The sequence below is a fragment of the Penicillium robsamsonii genome, assembly GCF_028829455.1.
Source record: "Penicillium robsamsonii strain IBT 29466 chromosome Unknown utg000001l_segment0_segment0, whole genome shotgun sequence".
Classification (NCBI taxonomy): Eukaryota; Fungi; Ascomycota; class Eurotiomycetes; order Eurotiales; family Aspergillaceae; genus Penicillium; species Penicillium robsamsonii.
Window position 1 is genome coordinate 6,914,994 of NW_026643219.1, and position 25,614 is coordinate 6,940,607.

A 25,614-nucleotide genomic window follows, 5' to 3' on the forward strand; every position below is an offset into this window, starting at 1 on the left:
GCTTTCTTTTTCTCCCCTCCCGGAAGAAACCTAATTAGCTCTGGTATCTAATCCGGGTCTTCTTGGCGTATAATGATATCGGACAAATCCGATCTTATCGTAAACACCCTGCGGGTAGATAAAAGCCCATGGCAGCGAATTACTTCAACGTGAAGCGGGCCGTATCGGATTTTTCCGAAGATAAGCCTTTCTATTATAACCTTCGACATTCCTCACGTTATTTCCGTATCAGTCATTGACCGTGTAGTCCATATAGTCGTTAATGGATTCATCATTGCCTTTAGGTCAAAGGCTCGCGAAAGGAGCGACCGCATGTCTGAGGTGAGCCCCATAAGGTCTCGAAATATCGTTGTTACGGTGGGGCCATGAATTGAAGCTCACTCGACTCTCGTAGATGTCGCCGGAGAAAGCAGAAGGTAGACAATATGTTTCTTCTCCAGCATATTGCTTGTTTCTGACAATGTGGTGAATACGCAGTGCGATCTGAGGTTTCCAAGTTGCTCTAATTGCGACGGTGCAGGCGCGCAGTGCCTGACTTATCACTCTAGGAAACATCACGAAGTAAGTGAATTATAGTCGCAAACCTATTGCAATTAAGTAACATTTTTGGAGGTTCCTCGTAACTACGTGTCAGAGTTAGAGACAGAGATTGAAAAGTTAATCCGCGAGAATCGAGAGCTGAGAGCCAAAGCCCAATCGACTTCAGTCAATGGGGAAAGAACCACTCCTCATGAACACTGCTCCCCGGATCGTGTTGGTCCAAGCAGCCATTCAACAGGAAGTCCGGCCAAGTCTGATACAAGCTCGAACCACGTTCAAGACTTGGTAAGGGGTGTCAGGGATATTGTTGACGAGCCGTCAAGACAGCCACGATTCTTGGGACAGAGCGGCGGCATCACCCTCGCCAGATTGGTTGTGTCAGCGATCCGTGTGGACGCTCTGCCTTCATCCCTATTTGCTGAGCCACGCTCGTATAAACCATTTCCGTCCTCAATGGCAGCAGAGGCTTCTCTTCCACCACGCCATGCCGCAGATCATCTGGTAGATGTCTACTTCCAGTACCACACGCCCCACCTACCCGTTGTGGAGCGCTCGAGGGTCGAAGAGGCCCTGGAGAGCGCATACCAGGCCATGAGTGGCCAGCAGCCCCCAGATCGCGCTGTAGAAAGAGATATTTTCCTTAGTTTTATGGTTCTCGCCATCGCCCTCTGCGATGTTTCAAACCTAGCTGGAGGTCGACCAAGTCAGAGCGAGGGATGCTTCAGGTCAGCCATGAGCTGGTATGAAAAGGCCGTCGCGAGCTCGACAAGTGATATTGAGACCCTTCGAACTATCCTCCTTTTGGCCCAATTCATTGCATTGTGCCCTTCTCGGGGAAGTCTATGGCAATTGACTGGTATCGCCTTACGCTTATGCATTGACATTGGCTTGCATTGGGAAACTGAGGATCATATCGCGAATATTGACCCGTCAATATTGTATGACCGCAGACGTCTGTGGTACTCTACGTACCAGTTCGACCGTATCTTGTGCATCACTCTCGGTCGCCCTCTTGGTATCATTGATGAAAGTATACGTGTCCCACTTCCCAATCCATGGGCCGTCTACCGAGGAACCTCTACCAGTAAATCCATCGAAATGGACATCCACAGCCAACAAGCTCATAACCACATGTTTGCTTTGTCAAGACTCGAGTCTGAGATAAAACATGTGCAGCATAGCCAAACTTGGGCTTCGAAACCGGGCTACCCCAGAGCCAACTATGCGGTCTGGCTTCAGGATATCCAACCTCGCCTTGAAGAATGGTACGCTACTATTCCACAGACCAACAGGGCTCACCCATCCTCCATATTCGCGTACCAAGCGTATTGGGATTATATCTACAACAATGCAATTCTGTTGCTGCATCGGCCCAACTCAATAGGCTTGCCAACGTCTTCAGAAGCAAGGGTCCTCTCTTTTCACGCCGCTTGTCGACTTATTGAAAGTATCAAAACCTTACAGCGAGAGGGGAAGGTTCATATACTCTGGAAATCTAGCCATGACCTGTTCATGGCCGGTCTTGGAATTATACATAGCCTTTGGGAGTCCAAAGTAGTTCGAGAGCAGAGTTCTGTCGGGAGATGCATTTCTATATTACAATCCTGCACCTCAACGCTCTCTGCACTGGCCGAGAGTTTTACAGGAGTTGCAGGCTGTCGTGACGCGTTTGATACTCTTTCATCAGTGACAGTTGACTGGCTAGTTGGTGATAACGTGGTCGGAGAACAAGATGATCGTCAGAGGTTTGAAAAACAAGCAGAGAACCTCCTGCAGCAATTGCAGCCGGCTCGTGGAGCAAATGAACATACCGAGATTGACATCTCAGGCTTTTTGTCTACTGGTAACTTTCTATTTAGCGAGATGCTCAGCAGTGCTGCCCAATGGCCTGATCAAGAAGACAGGAGAATTACTGACATGGGCTCTGACCCAATGTTCCGAGGGGAGTCTCAGATGTTCTACTGATTTGTCTTAGGCTGAAAGGTTATCTGAAGGGAAGGCTGTGAATCTCACGGATATTCAACACACAGTATTTTCATTCTTTGGCGGCTTAATACTTTGGGCTCAAGAATGAATTTGCAGTAAAATGCACGACTAGTTTCATAGTATACCTAAAAATCTCTGAATTGAAGAATTTCGGACTATTAGTTCCATTATGGCAGTATGGTTTAGTAGCATGAAACTACTCAGAGATGCTATTGGAATTGATGGAGCTGTCAACCTTTCTATTGACGCATGTACGCCTTGCCTGGCTTGAAGCATCGTAAATCTGGCTTCTCATTAAGTTCAGGCCGTGTTTACTTATATTGCTCGGCGTCCGATGAAAACTAACCTTTATCCAGACCCACTTATAATTGCAACCCTCTTAGTGAGATATTATACAGGTCCTACCCTCAGAATCAAAGGAAATTATACTAGAGGAGCCCCGAAGTATCAAAATTGTGTCACGGCAAAATTACTAGTCTATCTGTAGTTGAGATATGTTCTATGAGTGAAATGATTTACTTGATCTAATGAAATCAAATTTTATTCTCAATCAAACAGTACCTACTCTCCAATTTCAATTCATGTCGCAGCATTCTAGACACAGAGAATCCCAACAGGCAGATTATAATTCGGTCTAGTGTACGGCTCAGGATTTTGTCACAGCCTGGGCAGCGGCTGAGGGCGCGTCGTCGACAAGGTCCTCATACGGGATTGGTTCTGTGATGAGGCGCGCATCGCACAGTCCGAGCTGCCAGCGTTTGTAACCCTCGCGAGGTACAGAAGTGGTCGTCCACATGCCACTTTGACGGAAGGAGTTCGTGACTTTCACCACGACGTCGATTGGAACATTTGGGAAAAGCTCGGCGAGTTCGTTCTGGAAAGATTCTGCCTCGTGCTGGAGGACCCAGTCTATGCCTTTCTGAAGGGCGATGCAGAATCGCTTTTGAGAATCGAGGATTTCAGTAGTAATTGTGGCAGTTTCCCGATAGTAAACGCTCCAGGGGATGTCACCTTGCGTGACCATCTGCATTGCAATAGTCACATCGGGGTTACGTGCGACTATTGCCTGAGCAGAAAGATTATCAGTGACAAAATAATCGCCCATGCCGCCTTGGAATAAGTCACCCAGCATTACACCGTCGAGATCTTGTATGTAGTCAACAGATCTCGCATCGATGCCGTTCTCGCGAAGAAGCATCTTGAAGAAGAGGCCAACACTGGCCCCGCCACCGGACTTCATCAGGACAGTTCGCCCCGCCACGTCTTCGAGCTTGAAGTCCTTATCTTCGGTACGTCGGATCAAGGCAAGAGGCGACCGGTTTGCAATCTGCCCGAATACGGTGTAGTTTTGTACCCTTTTGCGGTACATCGATGGCACCCAAATTCCCCCAAGGCACATTATGGCAGAACCGTTGGCAAGTTCGTCGAGCACACCGTCCCATGGAACGGGAATGTTGACTGTTACGTCCAGTCCCTGTTCTTTGAAGAAGCCATGTCGACGAGCAATGTATTCCGGGAGATAGTTGAGGTTGTAACCAGTGGCGGTAAGGTGAAATTGTTGCATGTTTGGGCTTGTAAAGCGCTAGACGACGGATTTAAATGGAAAGTGCAGCCCAAATCAGGGTATGGTTATGGAAGACCGGATACACCGAGATTTGGCGGAATAACCGAATGATTGAGAAACAGAGACACGCAGAATCGAATTGTCAAAATCTGTACTGAAAAACGAAATAATTATTGAGGAGCGAACTCACTTATATAGCTATTAGGTTTTTCAGTTTTGAAGCTAATTTTATTGAACAGTCTCTTTATCGAGAACTCACGATGCCGAGTTTCTACAGGTTTCGGAGGATCCCGACTGTCGATTTGGGAGAATCCCGATTAGATTAGTTTCCACTGCAGGGCGCGACTTTGCATGTCTCTATTTCGCATGATAATGACTACTCGATTCCAATTCCGTTACGAAGTCCCAGCGGGTGTTTGAGCCTTCGGTCGAACTTTTGGATTTATCTTGGGTTTAAACGATCTCGAAATGTTGATGGAAGCTCCTTCTAGAGGACGCAATGATTGCAATCCAAAGCCGAGGATAATTAATACACAAATAAATGGCCAACATAAAATTATATAATTGACGCAAAATAACTAGAGCTTTCTCATCCTATGTGATTACTGAAAATCATGAATTCCCATCACTCTCAGCGCATCTCTGCAAAATTGAGCTTGCATAATTGTGCACTGCGTGCTGCTGCAGTTGACTAAGCGTTGCTCGATTTTGGCTGAGCTTTACTAAGTTTTGCTCACACAAATTTCCGGAACTGCTTACAGAGATAAGAACCAAAAGCGACAGTCGTGAAGGATCTATATTATAGATATTGGTGGCCATGGATCAGATCCTACATGTCTACCTGAAAGGTACCATCGTGCTAAGTCGGCACGACGGCTGAGGTGTCACTCCAGCCTTGGATACCTTGTAAAATTTTCAGAGTGATGGTATCGAACTAATAGAGAATTCTAGAGAGACTTTACGCAAGTTTTATGTGCACCTGGCATCACACATGGCTCATTTACAGAGTTAGAAACTACGAAGCTCACTAATAGCCATTCTGCCATCCGAACATTGACTTCTAAAGAGATTCTGGAGATATTATAAATACGAATGCAGTGCATATCACTCATCATTAAAATTCGACAATGACCCAATGACCCATTGATAGAATTCTGGAGCCCAGTGCAGTTATTTGAGCACCGAAGCACGAGCCTTCGCTCGCCGATCACGCATCTCGCCCGCACAGGCATCTCTGTTGTAGATGCTATTTACAGACGGATGATTCATGATTGCCTGTGCCCACGCGTGGAATTTTGGCGCATTCTCTGCTAGACCGGCTATCATGGATTTTGGCAGTGGTGCGTCTTCGGTGAAAGGTAACGTGAAAATCCGCACGATAAAAGAGGCTGTTAGGACCTGCAAATCGTCTCAGCCACTCTGAATCTCAGGTACAGTGATAAGAGAAACAAAATGGTATCTTCAAATTCAATATAGCATACTCACCTCGGCCATAGTCAGCTTGTCGCTGCCATCAAAGAACGGGTTTGCGGTCCGCAAGAGAGGCTCGACATCTTTGACGACGGCATCAAAATAACGCTTGCCCAGGTCCTTAGCGTCTTGATCAGTTTTGGCTTCGATTGCCCGGTAGTAGTATACATTGGCTTGTGAAAAATAAGTTTCGACGAAGAAACTGATCCTTTCACGCACAATGGCCCCTTGGGCATCTCCAGTCCTTGGAGTCAAGTGGGTGGATGCCACTGAGTCAGCCAGAAACTGTGCCATGATAGCCGACTCAAGAATGACATGGCCGTTGTATATCATTGAGGGCACCTTTCCACTCGGATTGATCTCGAGATACTCGGGCGTTCTCGGTTTACTGTAGTCGATAACCTCCTCCTCGAATGGAAGAGCCAATTCCGCCAGCGCAATATGGACACGGTGTGCCCCTAATCGATTTTGTCAGCGCTTCATCATTTTTAAATGCATTAATTCAATCAAGCTGGATTTCGAGGACGTACATGGACAGTTTCGGTTGGTATAGAGTTTAATGGACCCTGTGGAAGCCATAGTTATGTTTTTGGTGTTGGTGGCTCACAAACTACGAGGTAAGGGTTCAAGGCTGACTTCAATGACGAGCGAGGTACATTAAAAGAGCCAGAGGCTGGGAATTCGAGATTTAAATAACCACATTTACAGCATTGGTCCCCCAGAACCCGAGTATCTAGGATCAAATCGCTGTTCTCCGAGAAGTCTGTGTCTGTGCGTAATAACACCTATCCGCAGATCATATCCAAATTTGTATCGGCAACTTCCGATAAGCTCCTTCACTGTTTGTCCTGAATGAGACGAAGAAACGAACTAATGGTTCGTTAAGCTTGATATCATTATTTAATCCTTATCCCTTGAATTCACCAATTGTGTTAAGTTCCTTCATTTCCAAGCCCATAATTATCCTCTATTATCCCTTCCAGTTACTCAGTTTCATCTTGTTATCTCAACAATGGCCGAATCTTCGGAACTGTCTCATGAACCGGAATGGAAAGATGACGATCCATGGAAAGCTCTGCCCAAGTACTGTTGAGAAGCTCCGTTGACAGAGGCCCAAGGATGAAAACCGGCGTCGAGGAGAAATTGAGGCTAAGTGGAGAGAACAAAAGTCCGGATAACGTTCTACAGCCGGGGTAATGATGCCTATGCCACCGCAACCAAAAGGGAGCCGCGACTACATAGCCATGCACAAAAATCGGAAATGGCTCAATGACTATGAGCGGTAACGACCCAAGTTAACGAAGGAGGATTCGGCGTTCCTGAATCGGTTCCCTCCAGAATTCAAACGTTGGCCTACTATGTTCTTTGAACGGTATCCAGGTCTGAGGCCCACCAGAAACCCGCATCACTATTACTACGGGTATCGGGAAGGTTATCTTTTAACCTGGGATAAGGACCATTACGACGACTACTGGATTCATCAGGCTATGGCCACCCCCGGAAATTCATGGAAGGAGAGTAGAATTCAGGAAGGCCATAGAGCAGCTAGAAGATACAGGAGGGGAAGTGACGGGAAACCTATTGACTACAAAGGAGGTGAAAGCCATCCCCATACCAGTTGTCAGGAGGAAGCGGGATCAAATTATAGAATATCGGGATATTCAAGAACGAGACCCTAATCCACGTCTTGTTTCTGGATCCCCACCTCCTTCCCCAAGTCTCCACCTCACCCCAGAGCTTATTTCTTCGAACCAAGAATTGTTGGACCAGCTATGAGAGGCCAGAGAATTAGGCTTGTCGCCAGCTGCAAGTAAAACTCGAGAAGCTCCTCTTCCTCTCTTTCCTGGTCCACCCCATCCCCTTCCCTCACTTTCTCAGATTATTTCCACTCCTCACCGGAACCTCAGCTTCGTCAAACACTCACCCCAAGGCTTGCCAGCCCTGACGCGAGAACGCTCATCCTGGTGTCTACGGCGGGCTTACCAATTACCTCCTCTCCCATCTTCGCACCTGCGTTCGATAGGATTATTCGCCGAGACCCTGGTCAAACCCGGGCCCTGAGGAGAGAGCTTGCCCCCATAGGGAATATTAGAGCCATCTTCGAGCATTTCAAGCGAATGGGGAGGGAACACAAGCAAGAACAGCAGCGTCAGAATCAGGAGTTAGAAAGTGCCCGCCAACTAGCAATTCCGGCAGTCATTAACTTGATCTCGTCTCTATCAAGCAATACTTCATCCTTGTTTCGCACTTCCCCTCACAACTCCCCAACACACAGTACAGAACCACCCAGCCATTGCCCCACCCCCTGGGAAGATCGGCGGCATGGAGGAAATCCTACCTTTCGAAGAAGGCTGGGACGCTGAGAACCAGATTATATGGAATCCAACAATCCCGACCAAGCCGGCAGAAGATCAACCATCACCTGATGTCCCTCCTAGTACCCATGATCCTAGCCGACCAGTGGATAAAATTGAATCAGGTCCAGTTGAACCAGCCCCGTCCGCTGCAGAATCACCCTTTTCCTACAACCAATATCTCCAATTTATGAAGATCTACCAGGCTAGCCAGCCTGGAATTTCTTCACCTCGCGCAGCCAATCCACCTCCCTTCGATCCTTCATCAGCAATGCAGCCAGCTAGGCCTCCAAGCCAATCCGGGGGGGGGGGGGGGGGGGGGGGGATTTAGTCACATAGCAGCTTCGAGCAAGGGCTAAGGAACTGGAGCAGAAAAAGGAAAAGGAGAAAACGCTTGCAAACGACACCCTCAGGGTCGAAAGATCGAGCTCGGTTCCGGTAGTGTCTACAACACCGACAAAGCCTTCCACATCTTCGAGGCCTCCAGCCAGAAAGACTCCCAAGAAACCCCCTCGAAGCAAGGCTTCATCTTAGTTACACCCCGCTAAGAACAAACGCCCTCTATCGCCAGTACTCTGAGCATCTAGTGAGGATAGACAAGGTCATTATTCGCCACTATCATTGCCTAGTCCGCCTCCGCGGCCGCCTCACAAGGCTAGAAAAACCCGGCCTAAGGAGGTTTTGGTGTCAAACAGACTTCTCGAACCTGAATTATCAGTACACCCGTTTTACAGAGCACTCGTCCAGAACCCTCAAAGCGATCTCCCTTGATCTCCCCGAAGAAGGGAGCCACTAGTCTAAGTGAAACGTTCATGGATAGGGCTAGGGAATTGAAATTCGCACCGGCTGGGATGATCAAAGATCGTCAGATTATGAAAGAACTGGACAAGACAACTACAGGAAAACCTCTAGCGGACTTCATCCGAACCATGGCCAACCCGGATAGAAGGGCTCGTTACACGGGATGGAAAATGGAAAATGAACTACCAGAAACGCTCAAGGCGAAACAGAGCGAGTCCCTTAGCTCGGCTGAAGTTCAAATTCTGCTAGGATTTGACCCAAAGATAAGAGCGGCATTCGTCAAGGTCTTCAGGAAGGAGGGAAATATTCAAACCTAGTTTACCCACACATCTTCATTACTAGAAACGATAAATTCGTCCAACCTGCATTGGCACTGCATTCCATCAATGCCAATTTCATCGAGTCCTACCTATCCTACATACAAAATTCAGAAGGAGTGGCCTTCTGCCCCAGTTGCCCACTAGTCATCTAGAATCCACCCAGTTATTTTGTTGATCGTGAATTTTCGGCCGGTACGAGGCCATTCCTTGGTAGTGGCTCTTTAAAGCTGGTTCATAGTTTAAACTGTTCTCAGTAGGGATAGCCGCTTGCTTCCACTGGCATCCATGGAGGTATGACGACTGGAAACCTAGTGTGGATTCTGTTCCAAGGTTTCCAATACACCTGACTCCTTTTTCGACTTCGGATCCTCATCTTCATCTTTTGACTTTTCTCTAACTCTTCTCTGACTGCTCTTCAACTCTTAGCAAGTATTTGAACTAAATTCTCTCTGCATCTCCTGTTCTTCTACATCTTCAACTCTTTGCGACCTTGATGCTTTAACACTGACTCGATACTTCCTTGACTCTTGTTTTATTCGAACTTGATTTAGTACGACCGCTTCTAGACACCTTCATAATGTCGTCTACATCTTCAGCCGCATCCTCGGCCTTCAGTAGGGCTAGTGCTCATTCACTCAGCTTCTCTTCTATCTCGTCTGATTCTTCTCCGTTCAGTGGGGTTTTACATGTCGACCATCAAGGTTTTCTCAAGTCCTCGCATCGTGCAGGGGGGCCAGTCTTAACTTCTCTCCCGGCATTGGCGACAGGAAACACTTTTACTAACAACCCTGTGCAGCTCTGCGAGCTTGCGAGAAAAACTCTACGTGATCTCAAACTTGATTTCTCCGAGGTGGGTCTGACAGGCCGCATATCAAAAGTTGACCCTGAGCCTGCGCCAATTCCAACTCTCGTTATCTTCATGCCAGACATCTCGCAGCCTGATCTTTGGTATGAGGCTGCCAAGCAGATCCACAGAGATTTAGAGCCCCAGCTTCACGGTATCTCTGTTGAAATGATTGAAGAAAAGTTGTACGCCGGGGCATATTGTTTTCCCGTTGAACAGACTCACTCCATTTATCCTAAATGGAAATCCATTGCGGAGATTATTCTCATAAATCTGAACATCGAGGAGTGGACTGGTCTCGAGTGTTGGCGATATGGAACTAACCCGGCTAAAAATCTAAACCCTGTTACTATTATAGTACAGGTCGAAAAATCTTCCACCCAGTCTTTCCTTACGGCGAATCAAACTATGCGGGGCATTCTTACTTACTTCAATGAATCCGGTGTTGATATCCTTTTTATGAAGGATGGAAAACAGAACCTGGTAGAGAACCCGATGCTCGATCCTAATTCTTGTCGTGGAGCGATCCACCCTGGCGTTAGCTTAGGTATCCACGGTAGCTCTGCTGTAACGTCAACTCTAGGCGGTTTTGTGCAGCTGCGGTTTTCTGGACAGTCCCACTGGCACACATATGGTCTGACATGCTTTCACGCTGTTTGGCCCCCAGAGTGGAAGCGCCCAGAATCAATGTTACAGATTAAAGGAGCAGTGACCGGTCGGTGAAGATTCTTTCCTACATATGTTCCTAGCTAATATGGTGGCTATAGCGCTTTCACAATGGGAATATGGCCCGCTTAGGCTCGAACACCCACCCTCCAGCATTGCCCGACAAATCTTGAAAGTTGATCATCCATCTCTTAAGGATCTCCAGCATACCATCAACGTGATAGATGGCCATATCGATACCTTTAAAACCGGAGAATTTCTCGAGTGGGAAGCGACCCAGAGGGCAATTGACCAAGGCGAGGATCTGTGTATTCCAGAATCCGCCGCCAGGCGTTATAAGGGAATCGCTAAACGAATCAGTGAGTTTAAAGCCGTCCGTCAACAATTTGCAACAATGCGCGACAATAGATTTTACTTTCTGGGACATGTTATTGCTGCAAGTGGCGTGTACCGGACCAAAAAGAACGATGCAGACCAACTCATCAGTATGGACTGGGCTTTGATTGATATTGACCCGGGCAGACTCCAGCCACAGATTCATGGTAACAAGGTTGAAGGCAATCGGGTAAATAAGATCCAGTTCATTGAAGATTGATTATATGGCTAACGATAATTTCTCCTAGCCTTTCGGTAACGGCCCAACCGGACTCGTTTTAGCCAGCGAATTTCAGTTCAACCCCCAGCTGAAGGTTCATTCGGGGATGATGCTCTACAAGACAGGGCGCTCCTCCGGAGCAACTTCCGCTCCGTACAATGGTCTTATCAAGGTGGATATTTGTCGACAGAAAACAGAAAGTGGAGGATTCCAAAAGATCCCTACATGGGTGCATTCAGTGGCCAATGAGACTCCCCAGGCATTTGCAGAGCCGGGAGATTCTGGTTCATGGGTGTATACGAATTACAGCGACGTCTTCGGGATGGTACTTAGCGGCAATGAACGGTTGGGCACAGCAAGCATATCCTCCATATTTGATATTTTCAAGGATATCAAAGTTCTCACTGACGCGGCGGAAGTGAGGATTGCCCCAGGCCCGCCACTTCCCTGATTTATGTCTTTTTTTCCTTCTTCGATCTTTTCCATCGGCAATATTAGGGTTGCTTTTCTACTTTCTGCTTTCTGTTCTCCGCTATCTTTTCTCTGCTTTGCTGCTTTACTGCTTTGCTGCTCTGCTTCTTTTAATCTTTCCATGTAGTACTCGGGATTTCTCGTTGCTCCTAGTACTGCTTGCTTCTGCTTTTGCGTTTGCTCTATTTCTTCGGGGGGTTATCAAGGTGTCTAGTAAATAGCCGCACACACAATTGAACATACATATATGTTCTCTATGTTTTCTTCAATGATAAGATTTTTTCACCGGCCTCATTGAGAAATGGGATATTTCCCGCCTCATTGATCGGGGACTGAGGATCAGCTAGACAGCATAACTTGTATCCGTACAAAGACTGATTGCACGGAACTAATCTCAAGTTATCGGGTGTGATACAGCGTATGTCTTGTCCAAGAACGTTCTTCGCGTAATGGCTATATAGATGAATGTCAAACCCATGCTCTTCACCCTTGAGAAGGTAAAGGGGTATGTCAGGATTGTACAGCTGTTGGAGCCCCTCGATGATCTGTCATAGTAGTTAGCTTTGGTTTGAAAACACGTGGGAAAATTATAGCCTGGCTTTCGATGGATAAAATACCTTTTGTGGATCCGTTCCACCGGATATTCCATTGCGACAAATACCCATATCCAAGAGAGCTTGTTGTCCTAACGCGCTCATCATATAGCCATTCCAGCAGAAACGGGCATTGATCTCACAGATGTGAAAGGCTTCCGCGCCTTGAGCCAGATCAGTATCTGCATCGATAAGAAAGTCCGGATAGATAGAACAGATCGGACTATTTCAAAGTAAGGACGCTTCCCCTAAAGATAATTATGGATCTATGGACTGGTAGCAAGTGATACAGTCAAGCAATTATATCCCTCTATTTAGCTAGCGTAGTAAGGGCTTTATCATGACCATTTGACTCCAGTAATCCGCATGACCGAATCCACATGACTGTCATGCGGTGTCTTGCTCAAGGACTTTATTTTTAAAAATTTCCATGCGTATACACGTTAATTTAGTTATCCCGAACTTCGTGGATTAGGTTGCAGTCGACATCTCACCCCCCTAAAGCCCTGTCCCAAAGCACTTTCTCTTTCCTTTCTCCCATCTCATCCAATCTCATCTCCCTTGCCCGGTGCACTACCCTCTGTGAAGGATGACGCGTTATCCGACAACTATCCTTTTCCAGCATGGCGCAACCCATTCCCCATTTTTCGCCCTTCAGCTCCGGACTCGCCGGTGGTAATCTGATAGATTGCGACAATTTTGCTGTTGCCTGGTAGGTTTTCGACCTCTCCACCCGACCTATGGCACCCGTACCCTTTCGTCTTGCATACTTACCCCACTGGTAAAACCGCGCTCGGTGACCATAAGCCCTACAGGGTGCTTTGAGTTGGAAATATTGTATAAAGAGGACTTCCTTATTGGATGGAAAGAGAAAAAGCCAGCAAAGATCCGGTTGGCCCAGGCCAATTTAGGTCTCGTATGAGATTCCAAGAGTAGAAGAGGGGCAACGTCGCCACGACCTATGCAAAATCTTAACGGTGGCTGAATGCCGAGCAAGGCGGTCTTGTCATTCTGAGGGGCGTAAGTTGGTGGATTGGCGGCAAGTGTGAACTGTTCGCCAATTACAATGTTGCCTTTCACTAACCTCCTAAACTGAGAGGGCAGCAAGACTAAATTGCTAGAATAACTAGTGGATACAGAAATACAAAGAGTTGAATACCATTGATTGGACTACATTTCACAATACGGATTACTCCGACAATATTTCCAATAACTACCTAGAGCTTTTATACTACGTTGTACATGGTCTTTGTATGTGACATATGTTCCATCTGGTTTGGTCAAGTGGTCTAAGGCGATTGACTAGAAATCAATTCTCTTCGGAGGCATGCAACCGTCGTTGAAATATCTTTTTTTTTTATTCTTTTTGACACCCTTTTAATGCGTATGTATAATACCTTTGGGGGATTCAATTTTGTACTTTTGCACTTTTGCTATCTAGAGGAAAATTTATTACTGCACAGAAATATCCCCAAATAATCTCAAAATCCATGCAGAATCGCTTATCACCTCGGGGGGAGCACCGTGCCTGCTGGCCGAACTACCCAATTCAGACATAAACAGCGCCGCCAAAGTGTGGGGGTCCGGTATTCCCCACACTCGATGTCATATGTGGTCTTCGCGTAAAGGTATTGAAGTAAGCCCGTTTCCCACAATTCTAGGGGAATATCTCTTCATTTTGCACCCATACCTTTAGGAAGTATGTCACAGTCAAAGGAATGGCAAAAAATGCTCCGCGGTGAGCTATACTGGGCATGGGACGAGGATCTGCAGGCGAACCGAACAAGATGTAAACAGGCCTGCGATGATTTCAATGCCGCCGGGACTGCAACAAGGCGTCGAAAAGTAGAGCTATGGAGAAAGTAAGCTTAAGCGGCGTGATCAGAATGGTCATTTATTATTGCCCAGGGACCTTTATGCTGACCATATGTGTGTCCAGTATTCTCTGCGACACACGTCCAATGCCACCGTTGAACCCAGACCCGAAAGAAGACGAGGCGCTTTTCGAAGAGACCGATCCCTTCGTCGATGGACCGATTTCTGTGGACCACGGTCTGAATTTCAAGGTCGGCAAAGGCACCTTTCTCAACTTCAATCTTCTCGTGCTCGACACCTGCCTGATCACCATCGGCGAACGGGTACTGTTTGGTCCAAATGTCTGTCTTTATGGTGCAACCCACCCCTTGGACCCGGCTGTTCGACAAGGGTTGAAGGGACCGGAGTGCGGAAAGGAAGTGCACATCGAAGACGATGTATGGATTGGTGGTAGTGTGATCGTGCTGGCGGGCGTGCGAATTGGAAAGGGGAGCACGGTTGGAGCTGGCTCGGTGGTAACAAAGGTCAGCAGATCGAAATTGAACATCTCTATTTCCCCGTTGAGAGAAGCCAGACTGACTTTGGCAGGACGTTCCTCCCTTCCACTTTGTCGCGGGCAATCCCGCCCGAGTCATTCGTCGGATTGAAACGAGCATGAACCCTGAGGAGCAGCAATGATTCTGCTGTGGGTGTAGGAATTATTAAACGCTGCAGCTGACTGGAGTGTTCTTTAGAAGTTTATCCAATAGAATAACTGAACCTTTGTACTGGGATTCGAGATAAGTATAGAAGGTAGTACACATATCATTAGATCTAGCCAGGGCACAAGCGGATGGAACAATGGCACCGCCTGGCTTCTCAAAATTATCAATTCGATGTATTGTTTTGGTGCCGGTGACGGGGCGATCCATATCGCCGAAGAAATGTGATCACCGGGTCGCTGACTCCCATAGATCATATCAGCCAAGACTAGTCTCATTCTCCGTCTCTAGTGCTCAATTTTGCTACCAGCCCCGCTAACCAAGTATAGGAACCTGACCTGAGCTATTGGTCTCTGTTTAGCAGTATCGCTATTAGCAGTCTTGATAGTTGCCATGGAAGATATGGACCGGGTAATAAACGCCGGAATACCCATCGCAGAACTATTGTACCAGGCAACAGGATCAACAACAGTGACTGTGGCACTGAGCGTACTCTTGACAATCATATACGCAGCATGTGTTTCTCTACAATAGGTCAGCTGTGGGGCGTCTTACATGAGCCTTCGCCAGAGACCGAGGTACTCCATTTCCCGATTTCTTCGACAATATAGACAAGCTGCTCCAATTCCCGCTTCGTACGACTTAGGCTCAATGATTTTTGCTGATATCTATGGTCTCATATACCTTGCCAGCACCACGGCTTTCAATTCCATCATTACCTCGGCCGTTACGCTATTGAACTTGAGCTACGCTGTTCCTCAGGCCATCCTCGCTACGCGAGGTCGTGCGCAGTGTCTGCCAAAGCGGCCACTCGGTCTTGGTCGGTGGCGCACCCGTTTTGGTGGGATTGTTTCTTATCATTCTTGTTTTCTGGGGTTTGATAGGTGACAAGTTCAAGGGGCCTAATATTGATTGGAAGATGTTAAATACCAAGAATGGGGTGCCAAGTGATGGTTCGACAGGTACAGTTGAACCGAACATAAACTGAACAGCTTCGCTGGATTTGTGAGGCTTGGGGAGGATGGTTATGGAATGATTTCGGGTCAGCCACAGCCTTCTATCAGGTTTGCCGAGTTGCAGCAGCTAAATCGTGATGGTCCCTAAGAAGCATATCTGAGAGTAAACCAACGCTAGTTGAAGAAATGGAACAATTTGTATTTGATACCGCATCAAAGGCTAAATAAAAGCTATTAGAAACCAGCCACCAGACCAAATAAAACAAGCATTGTGCATTGATTCGGGGAAGAAGCCTCCAAGATCGCCAACACAGATTGGTAATAAAATTTGCCCTCAGATTGAAAACTACCATGTTTTGTCACTCGTCACCGGCGTGCTTGTCGTTTCCTTGAAAGGCGTACAGACGAAGCACATATACAGGGCCTCGGAGTATGTAACAGCATTTTTTCGTCACTGGGCTATTACATGAGAATGGGATCTGGAACATTTCATAATGGATTTATGATTCGGCAGGGCATAGGAGGATTGGCGTAGAAAACCGAAAAAGTGATATTTGGAGACCTAGAATATATACAGCAATGCTGGGCGACGTTAGTTGAACACATTGAACAGATTCAATTATTGGCACGATACCAGACAACACACAACAAGAAATATCAAAGGCCCGAGTCTCTTCAGATTTCTGTTCATTGTTCAATCATACACTTATGGGCCGATGTCTTCTTCCACTCCGAGGTGTCAGGGGGATGAAGTCCATGGCCCGACGGGTTCATTCAACCGACATGTCATGAAAAGCTCTTGTGAGGGTTATCGTCATCAAGACTTGGCATAAGATATTCCACTGAATCTGCATTGTAGCTAGAGACTGGGGAATTATTTTGGAAAGACATACCTTTCGTGATGAATAGGAAAGAAGTAAACCCAATGAGTGCGTCGCTGTTGCATCTTCTCAAGCGATAAGAAGTGGTTGTTGGCGTTGACTGGCAAAGTATTATCAGATTCTACCAAGCTGTGCCTAGACGTGACCTTCTCAGACAGGCTGCAGCGTGGCATCGATACTGATAGCTGAACCGGCTTGTCAACAACAACTTTCTATCGGATGAGATGATGCAAGAGCATAAGTGACATTGTTAGGGGGTAATTGGCCAGAGACTCGCAATTGTAGGGTTTTGGGGGATAGCACGCGTGTTATCAGGTGGGCAGGTGCGGTAGTACGTTTACCGCCTTTCCTACCGCCTTACTTAGTCCCCGCACAAACCCTGGGACCGCGGCACGTGATAGCCAGCGTCGTTCTACCGATGAACGCATTTGCTTGCATATGCATTCCGTTATTAAAAGTTCATGTCTGCACCGGTCGACTACTTGTGATGGTCAGTACACCCAACATCGATCATGGGTCCCCCAGCATCCAAATGGTGGCAAGAGCCCAATGGTGCCGACCTCGACTACGGATTCGATTCTGACGAACTGGATACCAGATATAACAAACTTGACCGAGACACCTCCCACGAAAACCAAACCAACCCGGGAAATACCCAGGATACAGACGACAAGGGTGTGATTGGAAGCATGTCTTCTTGGCTCCACCGTCAGGCTGGTTCCTCCCACGGACAGCTTGCGACAGCAGCTGTTGTGTCAGGCGCAGCTGTCGCAGGTGCTATCCTTGGGTACCAGTCATACAAGCGCAAGGAAGCTGTTCATGATCTGAAGGCTTCAATCCCGAGCTTAGATGATTTGAATCCTGCGGAAATGGTGAGTTGCGCCGGTGAACCTGCGCATTCAGTGCCTAGCAAGCTACAGGACAAAAAGAACTGATTCAGAGAACCTATAGCTCACCGATTTTGGCGCCGCCTCGAATGAAGTACAGCTGAGCAAGGAGGATGAGCGCGGTGCAGCTTTGGCTCGCAGAGCGCAACGGGGAGACTACGATGATGGTATGTGACCTTTCTATGACTTCCTTGAACCTATCTGACTCGGCCTGTCTTGCTTTGGTAGACTTGATTCTTGAGCAGCTTGCCCGCAACCGTGTGTTCCTCGGCGATGAAGGCCTTGCTAAGCTTCGATCATCATTTGTTGTCGTTGTCGGCTGTGGTGGTGTCGGTTCGCATGCCGCAGCCTCACTGGCCCGATCGGGCGTCTCCAAAATCCGGCTCATCGATTTCGATCAGGTCACACTATCATCATTGAACCGACACGCCCTTGCAACATTGGCTGATGTTGGCACACCGAAGGTTCACTGTATCCGGAGGCGATTGGAACAAGTCGCACCGTGGGTCATGTTCGATTGCCGGAATGAGCTCTATGGAAAGGCCGCGTCTGAGGATCTCCTCGGCCCGTGGTCTCTGACACACGATGGAGAGGGCCGTCGACCGGATTTTGTTTTGGATTGTATCGATAACATTGCATCCAAGGTAGAGTTGTTACACTACTGCCACTCGAATTCCTTGCCTGTGATTTCGTCGATGGGTGCAGGATGCAAGTCGGACCCGACTCGCGTTGTGGTCGGTGACATTTCGCTCAGTACCGATGATCCTCTGTCCCGCAGTACACGCCGCAGGCTGAAGTGTCTCGGTGTTTCGTCTGGCATTGCAGCCGTGTTCTCGACAGAGAAACCGGGCCCGGGCAAGGCTACTCTACTTCCTCTTCCCGAAGATGAATATACCAAAGGTCAAGTTGGTGAGCTTAGTGTTCTTCCTGACTTCCGAGCCCGCATCCTCCCAGTACTGGGAACCATGCCTGCAGTCTTTGGTTACACGGTAGCCAACCACGTTATCTGCACTATTACTGGCTACCCGCTTGATTATAACATGGGTGCCAAGGGCCGCGAGAAACTCTACGATACCATCTTGAGTGCTTTGCTAAACTCGTATGAACGAATGATCAGACAAGTCACCGGTCAAGATACCGTGGGGCTTCGCTTACCGCTTAGCAAGCATGACATTGCATTCCTTGTGGAGGAAGTATACCGAGGGAAGAGTGCGGTCAGCGGCTTGTCTACTAGACTGGCTCTCATTCCCTGGCAAACTCCTGCTCACGGATGGAATATGGATTTGAGCCTCGAGAAAGAAGGACAAAAGACCATCCCGATAAACCTCAGTGAGATAGTTTGCATGACTAAGGAGGAAGCACTCAAACACGAGGACAAGGTACTCAAGGGCGGCATGAAGGTGGAAGAGGTATACGATGAGGCTGTTATCCAGCGTGTAAACTTGCGGAGACGGGAAGCGGAAGAGTATGATCAGTACCGGGGATAGTTTAAAATGTACAAATAAACCAAAAGGACAAAAATGGAGTTTGAAACATCAGCATAAAGAATGTACAGACAAGGATTTCTACGGACCTAATAGGAGAAAGCGGGTAGATATACGTCAGAGCCTGGGATAAGCTTTTTCTGCCTCTTCACATTCACTCCCGCTCAACTTGACCAGATAAAGCACATATGAAGCATACGATACTCCCTGATCCAAGGATATAAAGCCCATCTCGGGCGCAGGAGAATGGCGTCTCGCGACTCCTACCCGCGCGACTTTGAGCCCAACAGCGCAGAAAACGACTTCCACCCGACCACAACCCACCATCCCTCCTACTCAAATCAATTTGCACAAAATCCTCGCCCATTGATTGATTCTGCCAGAAATGGATGGCAATCTAGAGACATTGGAGGTCTCCAGCGCGGCTCCAGCTCGGCGGATGACATCAAATCCCCGGGATGGTCCCAGATGGCTCTCTCAGTAGCTTCCGCGCCACGGTTTCGGCGTTGTGTGATGATCTACGCTGCATTGTTTATATTTGTATGCATCGGTTGGCGGATGCTTTCCTCGCGAATACAAGAGCAAAACTCGCTATTGCACTCACTCGATCCGACATCTAAGACAGAGAGAATTGGGCTGTTCGGGGCAAATTCGCCCCCTCAATTCGACGGCTTGATTCAGATGCATACATTGGACCCAGACTTGGTGCCTGGGGATCTAGTGGGAGTGGATGCAGAGAAATCTAGTCGGAAGCGGCTAATTATTGTGGGCGATGTGCATGGCTGTAAAGAGGAGTGTAAGACATGTCCCCTCAAAGTACGGGAATTCTTAAAATTGACGAGCCTACAACAGTGGTGCAACTTCTTGAAAAAGTCTCCTTCAACCAAAAAGGTGGCGACCATCTTATCTTTGTCGGTGACCTGATCAACAAGGGACCAAACAGTCCAGGAGTCGTGGACTTAGCTCGACAGCTTTCGGCATCTAGTGTCCGTGGGAACCACGAGGACCGGGTTTTGCTTCTTCGACAGGAGATGGCGAAGACAAAAACTCTCGCAACCCCCGATGACGATGAAGGCTCTCGTTTTGACTCCAGAGAACTTGGCCAGCGTGCACTCGCGCGGTCTTTGAGCGACGAACAAGCTCAGTGGCTAGAAAACTGCCCAATGATCCTGAATGTCGGCCAGGTTCCAGGCATGGGCCAGGTGGTAGTCGTTCATGCTGGTCTAGTGCCGGGCGTCGAGCTTGCGAAGCAAGACCCTGCTAGCGTGATGACTATGCGGACTATTGATCTAGATACGCATGTACCCAGTCCGAAAAAGAAGGGCATGAATTGGGCTAAAGTATGGACTGTTCTTCTATAATCCACTCTAATCTTGTCGCCATGCTGACATACTTTCAATCTAGATGTTTGATAAACATCAATCAAAATTATACTCAAGCCTCGAGACTTCAACTGAAGATCCTCTTGCGAACACCATGACTGTTGTCTATGGCCATGATGCTGCTACCTCTCTTTCTATCCGCACATTTACAAAGGGCCTTGACTCCGGTTGTGTGAAGGGGGGAAAACTCACAGCTTTGGTTATAGAGGACGGCGGAAAGCAAAGTATTGTACAGGTATCGTGTCGTAATCATCTCAAGGAATGACAGTTCTTCATGGTTTCTTTGAGTCCAGCTTTACAGGCAAATTATTCGATGTTCTTGGCCATAGATTGTATGCTAGCTATATAATAGCAGACGTGGGGAACGGTCACTGAGGATGGACAACTACTAGGCGAAATGCCCGTCTTTTAGTAGAATTTTCAATGACGTGTATAAGCACCACAAAAGTGCCAAAGCCATGATGTAATGTTTCTAGAAAACGAGTCAGAACAATGTTTTCCCCGCCCAGACAAGGGGCAAAATAAGAAGAGTATAGCCCTAGTTGCTCCCCAAGAAAGTGTCTACGTACGCTCGCTACCTGATATCAAGGAGACTATGACGGGTTGTTGAAGTGGTGCAAATAGAAACCAGGAATATCAAACCTACTCATTGAAACTAGTTCATCTAGTTCTAACTTAGCTAAGCCCCGTCAACAATCATCGCCATGACAAACATCCTTCAACAAGTCTTTGGAGAATCTCCATCTCCACCAACGCAGTCAATATCAACGTAACCTCATCAACCACGCTCCATAAACATGGTTCCAACAACCCATCCACACTTAACCTCGAGGCAACTCTTCTTAAACCTACAAATAAGCCAAACAAGCCCTTCACCATCCTCACCTTGGACACTCCAATGGCAATGCCCCCAACGAAAACGACATGGACTTTATCAACAGCGAGACAGGCGCCCACACAAAGCACACAAGCCTAACCGCACATCATAGATGGAGGCTAGGAAGCACCCTGAGCGGGCAGGGGACAGTGAGATACAGGCGATCCCGCTTGTGAAGCAGGAGTCAGCTAGTAAGCTGGAGGAACCATGGTACCGACGGCTGGAATCAGTGGTACGAGCCGCAATACAGCCCATGTTTATTTCAACAACTCTCAAAATTATAACTATGAAATGATATGGTGATCTTAACACGGACGTGAGCTGGAACCTTAAAATGGTTTAGTGTACAGGAGGGAAGATAACTATCAACAAAGATCCCAAAGCCCAGAGCCCATGCGTCACGAAACTATTAAAAATATCCATTTCAACAGAAGAATGACGGTATTCACATATGGCATATACACAGTTCTCTATTCGGATCCGGATTCAGAATCCTCGGAGGGGATCTCAGGATCAGGGAAAACAAAATTACCATCAGCGCCCCAAACGGCAGGTGGAGAAAAGTCTTCATACCAAAGACCTCCCAAAGAATTAGTGTGAACGAGTCCAAAACGGAAATACTCCAACTCGTTGGGATAAGTACGAGACCAAGTGAAATCCGGCAAATGCTTGCCATCCTTAGGTCGGAAGACCTGGAAGCGCTCGACGTCGTTGACCAAGACACTGAGGCCGTCGGCATGGGGCTCGAGGTCTGGGAACGAGAAGACGAGGTTGTTCGCATCCGTCAAGGAAGGAGGATATATCTTTGGTGGAACGGTACCAAGTTTCGCACCATCAAGGAGAGCGGCTGGGGTTTGGAGGATCGAATCGAAGCCCCAGCGGGCGATGCCGTTTATAAAAAGACCAATAAGGATACCTGAGTATAGGAGGCTGGGTCGCGTTTGCATAGTTGTTCCCGGTAGGAAGAGCAGAGAAAGAATATAGTGGTGGATGCGTAAGTTCATGTTCGGAACGGCGACAAGGATGAGAACAATTGCAACAAGGACGCCGTAGATGCTTATCGTAGGGAAGAAGCGACCCTCGCGACGGAAACAGTGTGCTTGACCAAACGCGATTGCGACTAAAGAGCCAAGAACAATGATGAGAGCCATAAGAGCACCCGGTTGCTGCTGGATATCGTGGGGCGTGAGGCGAGAGATCGGAATACGATCAAATGTGTCTGTATTCAGAGCGCCAACCCAGCAGCCGCCCAGCCACAGAACAGTCTTGTCCCAGTGTGCATCCAGATCTTTGAGTGTGTGCCGGACGCAGAAGTAATACAACACAAATCCTACAAATGCACCAGGTAAGAATCGACCGAGCGCAATTGACACAAGGTCATAGTAGCTCCCCATCGAGGGTGGGTCGGACGCCATGGCGACTTGGAACCAGACAATAAAATAGATCATGGAATAGAACGCCGGTGCCGAGGTCACGACCAATGACAAGATTGTGGTCCAGATCAATGTGAAGGCGAAGAGCGACCAGCGCGCATCAGAACATTTGATCGGGGTTGTCTCGTTAGAGTCTGGCGTGGACGCTTCATTACCGAGTCGGAATGACATTGGGAAACTCGAGAGAAACTCGATGCTTTCAATTCCGTGTTGCGTGACCGACTGGAAGCTTTTCTGCTCGCCGGTGCGGTGCAGGATGCCACATCCGCCCCTCGCATCATCAATTAGACCTGCATGCAGTGCCGACGCGCAAATTGACGAATCGCCGCGGTAAGTGCCGCTGTTATGACCATCCACCTTAAATGGCTTACCTCCCACGACTAACGGTCGGTAATTGAGCTCCTGGTCGCCAACAACATATGGCTCCAAGAGAATCGCCGCTGCACAACCCGAGGGGCATCGGAACGCGAAGGATTGGTCCTCGAATGGACGACAAGAATCACCATTCAGTCCGCAATTCGTGGCATTGCTCCTATATAGATATGGTCAGGTTCACGAGATCTGATTAAGGATAAAAATAGAAACACACCATAAACGGTGGTGACACGACAGCTTGACGGGCTGCCCATACCCCGGAACATCTTGACCCGCAAAAGAAGCTTTCAGGGACACGAAGAACACGACTATCCAAAAGATTAAACCACCAAAAAGGAGCGCAATCTTTGAGTTTCTGTGCGGAAATTTCTGATCAATCAGACGCGCCGGCGCAGCCTGTAAACGAGCGAACCAAGGGTTAATGTGATAGACATGCGGCGGCGTTGGGCCACGGAGCCATGCACAGAATCCCGAGGGCGTACAAGAAAACGGCGGATCGCGCTCGACTTTCTCCGATTGGGCCTCCATGTCGTGGACTTCTGAGGGCAGAAGAGGCACATCGCCTAATTCCAAGTCGAAGCTTAGTTCATCACTGTCGCGGGCATCATCCTTGTATTGCGACCCGATCTCCTGTAAAGGATACTCGGTCGACTTATCTGGCGAGGGCGATCGCGCACTTGCCCTAGACTCCGGTCGCGACTGCATTTTATATTTACAAAATTTTTACCTGAGCTCTGGAGCTATCAGGGGGAAGGAAGTGGAATTCCTCATTTTCAATATCGAACTCGACGTTCCTGGAATTTCTTGGCTTTTAGTCATCCGGATTGTTGCTCCGGGGATATCAAATCCGGCATCTCATCTTCCATAATATCAAAAAAATGAATATTCAACCCTACAGTTCTTCAAAGATGTGTGGCGAGATAACAGGCCTACTGAGACAAGACCATGTTCTGCAATACCCTCGAATGAGAGCTTGTTGAGACTTTAAAAGAAAGAAACAAACTGGTGAGGCTGTAGTATAAGACAGATGCAACGGCAATCTGAAGGTATATATTTGCGAGAAGCTCTGGAGGTATCTACAGAGGAAACCTCTTTAGAGGCATTAGGTAGCAACTTTATAATTTACAACAATCGCTAGCAGTTTAGACATTTCTGTGGGACATAATAGAAAAGATTACAACTAGACATTACAAAAACTGCGGATATATTGAAAAACTAAGATTTACAGCAAACAAGAATCCTTCATTAGGATTTTCTCTATCAAATTGGAAAATAAATCAACAATCTGAAATAGCCATGGGTTAGATATTAATCAGCCTAGTGGACCTCAATATAATATCTAGAGACCAGTGACACGGGCGAGAAAATTAAATCAAAACAATTAGGATGGCCAAGATTTTGGTGCAAAAGGGGCCTACACGGCGCCCAAGGTAGTTATGCTCGTAGCCGATTTACCATCAATTTGTGACGAAAAACGGGAATGGTAGAAGGCAACTCACGGACAGATTAAGAGTTTACGGTGGCTATATGCTGGGTCTCATATAAAGACCTCCAGTCTCAGCAGCTAGAGGTGACTCAGGCTCAGACTTAGGTTCGAACCCAGGAGCAGGTCGTAGGGGCAAGGCAGGGGTATAAGGACCAGGAACAGGGCGGTTATAAGCCACATAAGTGTCGACTGGAGGAGGGCGAGGTCTCACCGGAATCCGAGTATTCATAAGAGAGAAACAATCAGCTCGAGGGATCTGAAGATCGTTGACATATGGTGCTGGGGCGGTATCTTCAGCCCGGGAAATCGTTATAGGGAACGGCACAGCTAAATCCCAGAGGAATGACTGCGTCTCAATGTTGCGGGCAACGTCAGTGGGGGACCTGTGGCGCAAAAAGTCATCGGTCAGCATGTTCAAAGTGTCAGTGGTATAAAGGCAGGCCCAATCAAACTCGGACATCGGGATCTGTCCGGGGCGGTCGATTAGAATGGTGAAAAATCCAGTAGGTACAACACGCACAAGCTCATTGGTCGGGCAGTCAATGGCCATCATCTGTCCGGCTCGTTTAAGCTGTTCTAATGACCGATGAAGCTGACCCACCCTACCAGCAAGCTCATCCTCAGGCGATAACCCATTGTGCAGGATGTCATCAATGAGCTGCTGGCAGCAGGACTGGAATCCATCGCGCGTAGTCTGAAAGAGCCGGGACGAAGTGCTGTCTAACATCACCGACATGGTTTCTTGCCGATATCAAAAACCTAATCGTGTGGCGGAATAGACTGTGACGAGTCGTGGTAATGATGGCCAGGAAGAATTAATCACTAATTCTGGGAAGTCAGCAAGAGCGAACTGTTCTGGCTCGACGGAATATTGTATGAAGGTCCGAGACGGCCTATTTATATTACTTAGATGCCGCACTCCCAACAACGAGGAGGTTATTGCTGGGAATAAAAACAAAAAGGTGATTAAAAGATAAGAAAACAAAGGCGAAAAAGGAAACATATAAAATAAGGGGATCTGTGATATAATGGCCTTGTTGGCGATTCTTTATTACTCTGGCCGGGTACCGGGAACTAGGCGAGGGTGTAACAAAAGAACTATTGAACCAACGTGCATAGCGTGGTTAATTAGG

General features: G+C 47.7%; 12 protein-coding genes across 12 annotated transcripts; 7 read left to right on the forward strand and 5 right to left on the reverse strand.

Moving 5' to 3' along the window:
* Positions 1-394: 394 nt before the first annotated feature.
* N7447_002677 (fungal specific transcription factor domain-containing protein) lies at positions 395-2,505 on the forward strand (the record flags this gene model as incomplete). The annotated part of the gene is made up of 2 exons (XM_057226952.1): positions 395-416; positions 599-2,505. The coding sequence occupies 2 exons, from the start codon at positions 395-397 to the stop codon at positions 2,503-2,505; spliced, it is 1,929 nt and encodes a 642-aa protein (XP_057090968.1).
* A 667-nt stretch (positions 2,506-3,172) lies between these two features.
* N7447_002678 (ABC transporter substrate-binding protein) lies at positions 3,173-4,090 on the reverse strand (the record flags this gene model as incomplete). The annotated part of the gene is made up of 1 exon (XM_057226953.1): positions 3,173-4,090. One exon carries the CDS (start codon positions 4,088-4,090, stop codon positions 3,173-3,175), a length of 918 nt encoding a protein of 305 aa, XP_057090969.1.
* Positions 4,091-5,260: 1,170 nt separating this feature from the next.
* Positions 5,261-6,139, reverse strand: N7447_002679 (glutathione S-transferase family protein; the record flags this gene model as incomplete). Its single annotated transcript, XM_057226954.1, has 3 exons — positions 5,261-5,488; positions 5,576-6,018; positions 6,091-6,139. 3 exons carry the CDS (start codon positions 6,137-6,139, stop codon positions 5,261-5,263), a joined length of 720 nt encoding a protein of 239 aa, XP_057090970.1.
* A 2,704-nt stretch (positions 6,140-8,843) lies between these two features.
* Positions 8,844-9,032, forward strand: N7447_002680 (uncharacterized protein; the record flags this gene model as incomplete). The annotated part of the gene is made up of 1 exon (XM_057226955.1): positions 8,844-9,032. One exon carries the CDS (start codon positions 8,844-8,846, stop codon positions 9,030-9,032), a length of 189 nt encoding a protein of 62 aa, XP_057090971.1.
* Positions 9,033-9,612: 580 nt separating this feature from the next.
* N7447_002681 (uncharacterized protein) lies at positions 9,613-11,591 on the forward strand (the record flags this gene model as incomplete). The annotated part of the gene is made up of 3 exons (XM_057226956.1): positions 9,613-10,594; positions 10,647-11,110; positions 11,169-11,591. 3 exons carry the CDS (start codon positions 9,613-9,615, stop codon positions 11,589-11,591), a joined length of 1,869 nt encoding a protein of 622 aa, XP_057090972.1.
* A 2,341-nt stretch (positions 11,592-13,932) lies between these two features.
* N7447_002682 (sugar O-acetyltransferase) lies at positions 13,933-14,697 on the forward strand (the record flags this gene model as incomplete). The annotated part of the gene is made up of 3 exons (XM_057226957.1): positions 13,933-14,066; positions 14,144-14,543; positions 14,608-14,697. 3 exons carry the CDS (start codon positions 13,933-13,935, stop codon positions 14,695-14,697), a joined length of 624 nt encoding a protein of 207 aa, XP_057090973.1.
* Positions 14,698-15,113: 416 nt separating this feature from the next.
* N7447_002683 (uncharacterized protein) lies at positions 15,114-15,608 on the forward strand (the record flags this gene model as incomplete). The annotated part of the gene is given in 2 exon segments (XM_057226958.1): positions 15,114-15,239; positions 15,255-15,608. The coding sequence occupies 2 exon segments, from the start codon at positions 15,114-15,116 to the stop codon at positions 15,606-15,608; spliced, it is 480 nt and encodes a 159-aa protein (XP_057090974.1).
* An 854-nt stretch (positions 15,609-16,462) lies between these two features.
* On the reverse strand, positions 16,463-16,730 carry N7447_002684 (uncharacterized protein; the record flags this gene model as incomplete). The annotated part of the gene is made up of 2 exons (XM_057226959.1): positions 16,463-16,535; positions 16,570-16,730. 2 exons carry the CDS (start codon positions 16,728-16,730, stop codon positions 16,463-16,465), a joined length of 234 nt encoding a protein of 77 aa, XP_057090975.1.
* Positions 16,731-17,069: 339 nt separating this feature from the next.
* N7447_002685 (tRNA threonylcarbamoyladenosine dehydratase) lies at positions 17,070-18,931 on the forward strand (the record flags this gene model as incomplete). Its single annotated transcript, XM_057226960.1, has 3 exons — positions 17,070-17,429; positions 17,509-17,611; positions 17,673-18,931. 3 exons carry the CDS (start codon positions 17,070-17,072, stop codon positions 18,929-18,931), a joined length of 1,722 nt encoding a protein of 573 aa, XP_057090976.1.
* A 243-nt stretch (positions 18,932-19,174) lies between these two features.
* N7447_002686 (putative serine/threonine-protein phosphatase) lies at positions 19,175-20,575 on the forward strand (the record flags this gene model as incomplete). The annotated part of the gene is made up of 3 exons (XM_057226961.1): positions 19,175-19,724; positions 19,781-20,268; positions 20,333-20,575. The coding sequence occupies 3 exons, from the start codon at positions 19,175-19,177 to the stop codon at positions 20,573-20,575; spliced, it is 1,281 nt and encodes a 426-aa protein (XP_057090977.1).
* Positions 20,576-21,657: 1,082 nt separating this feature from the next.
* Positions 21,658-23,700, reverse strand: N7447_002687 (LCCL domain-containing protein; the record flags this gene model as incomplete). Its single annotated transcript, XM_057226962.1, has 2 exons — positions 21,658-23,152; positions 23,210-23,700. 2 exons carry the CDS (start codon positions 23,698-23,700, stop codon positions 21,658-21,660), a joined length of 1,986 nt encoding a protein of 661 aa, XP_057090978.1.
* Positions 23,701-24,518: 818 nt separating this feature from the next.
* N7447_002688 (uncharacterized protein) lies at positions 24,519-25,217 on the reverse strand (the record flags this gene model as incomplete). Its single annotated transcript, XM_057226963.1, has 1 exon — positions 24,519-25,217. One exon carries the CDS (start codon positions 25,215-25,217, stop codon positions 24,519-24,521), a length of 699 nt encoding a protein of 232 aa, XP_057090979.1.
* Between the last annotated feature and the right edge of the window lie 397 nt (positions 25,218-25,614).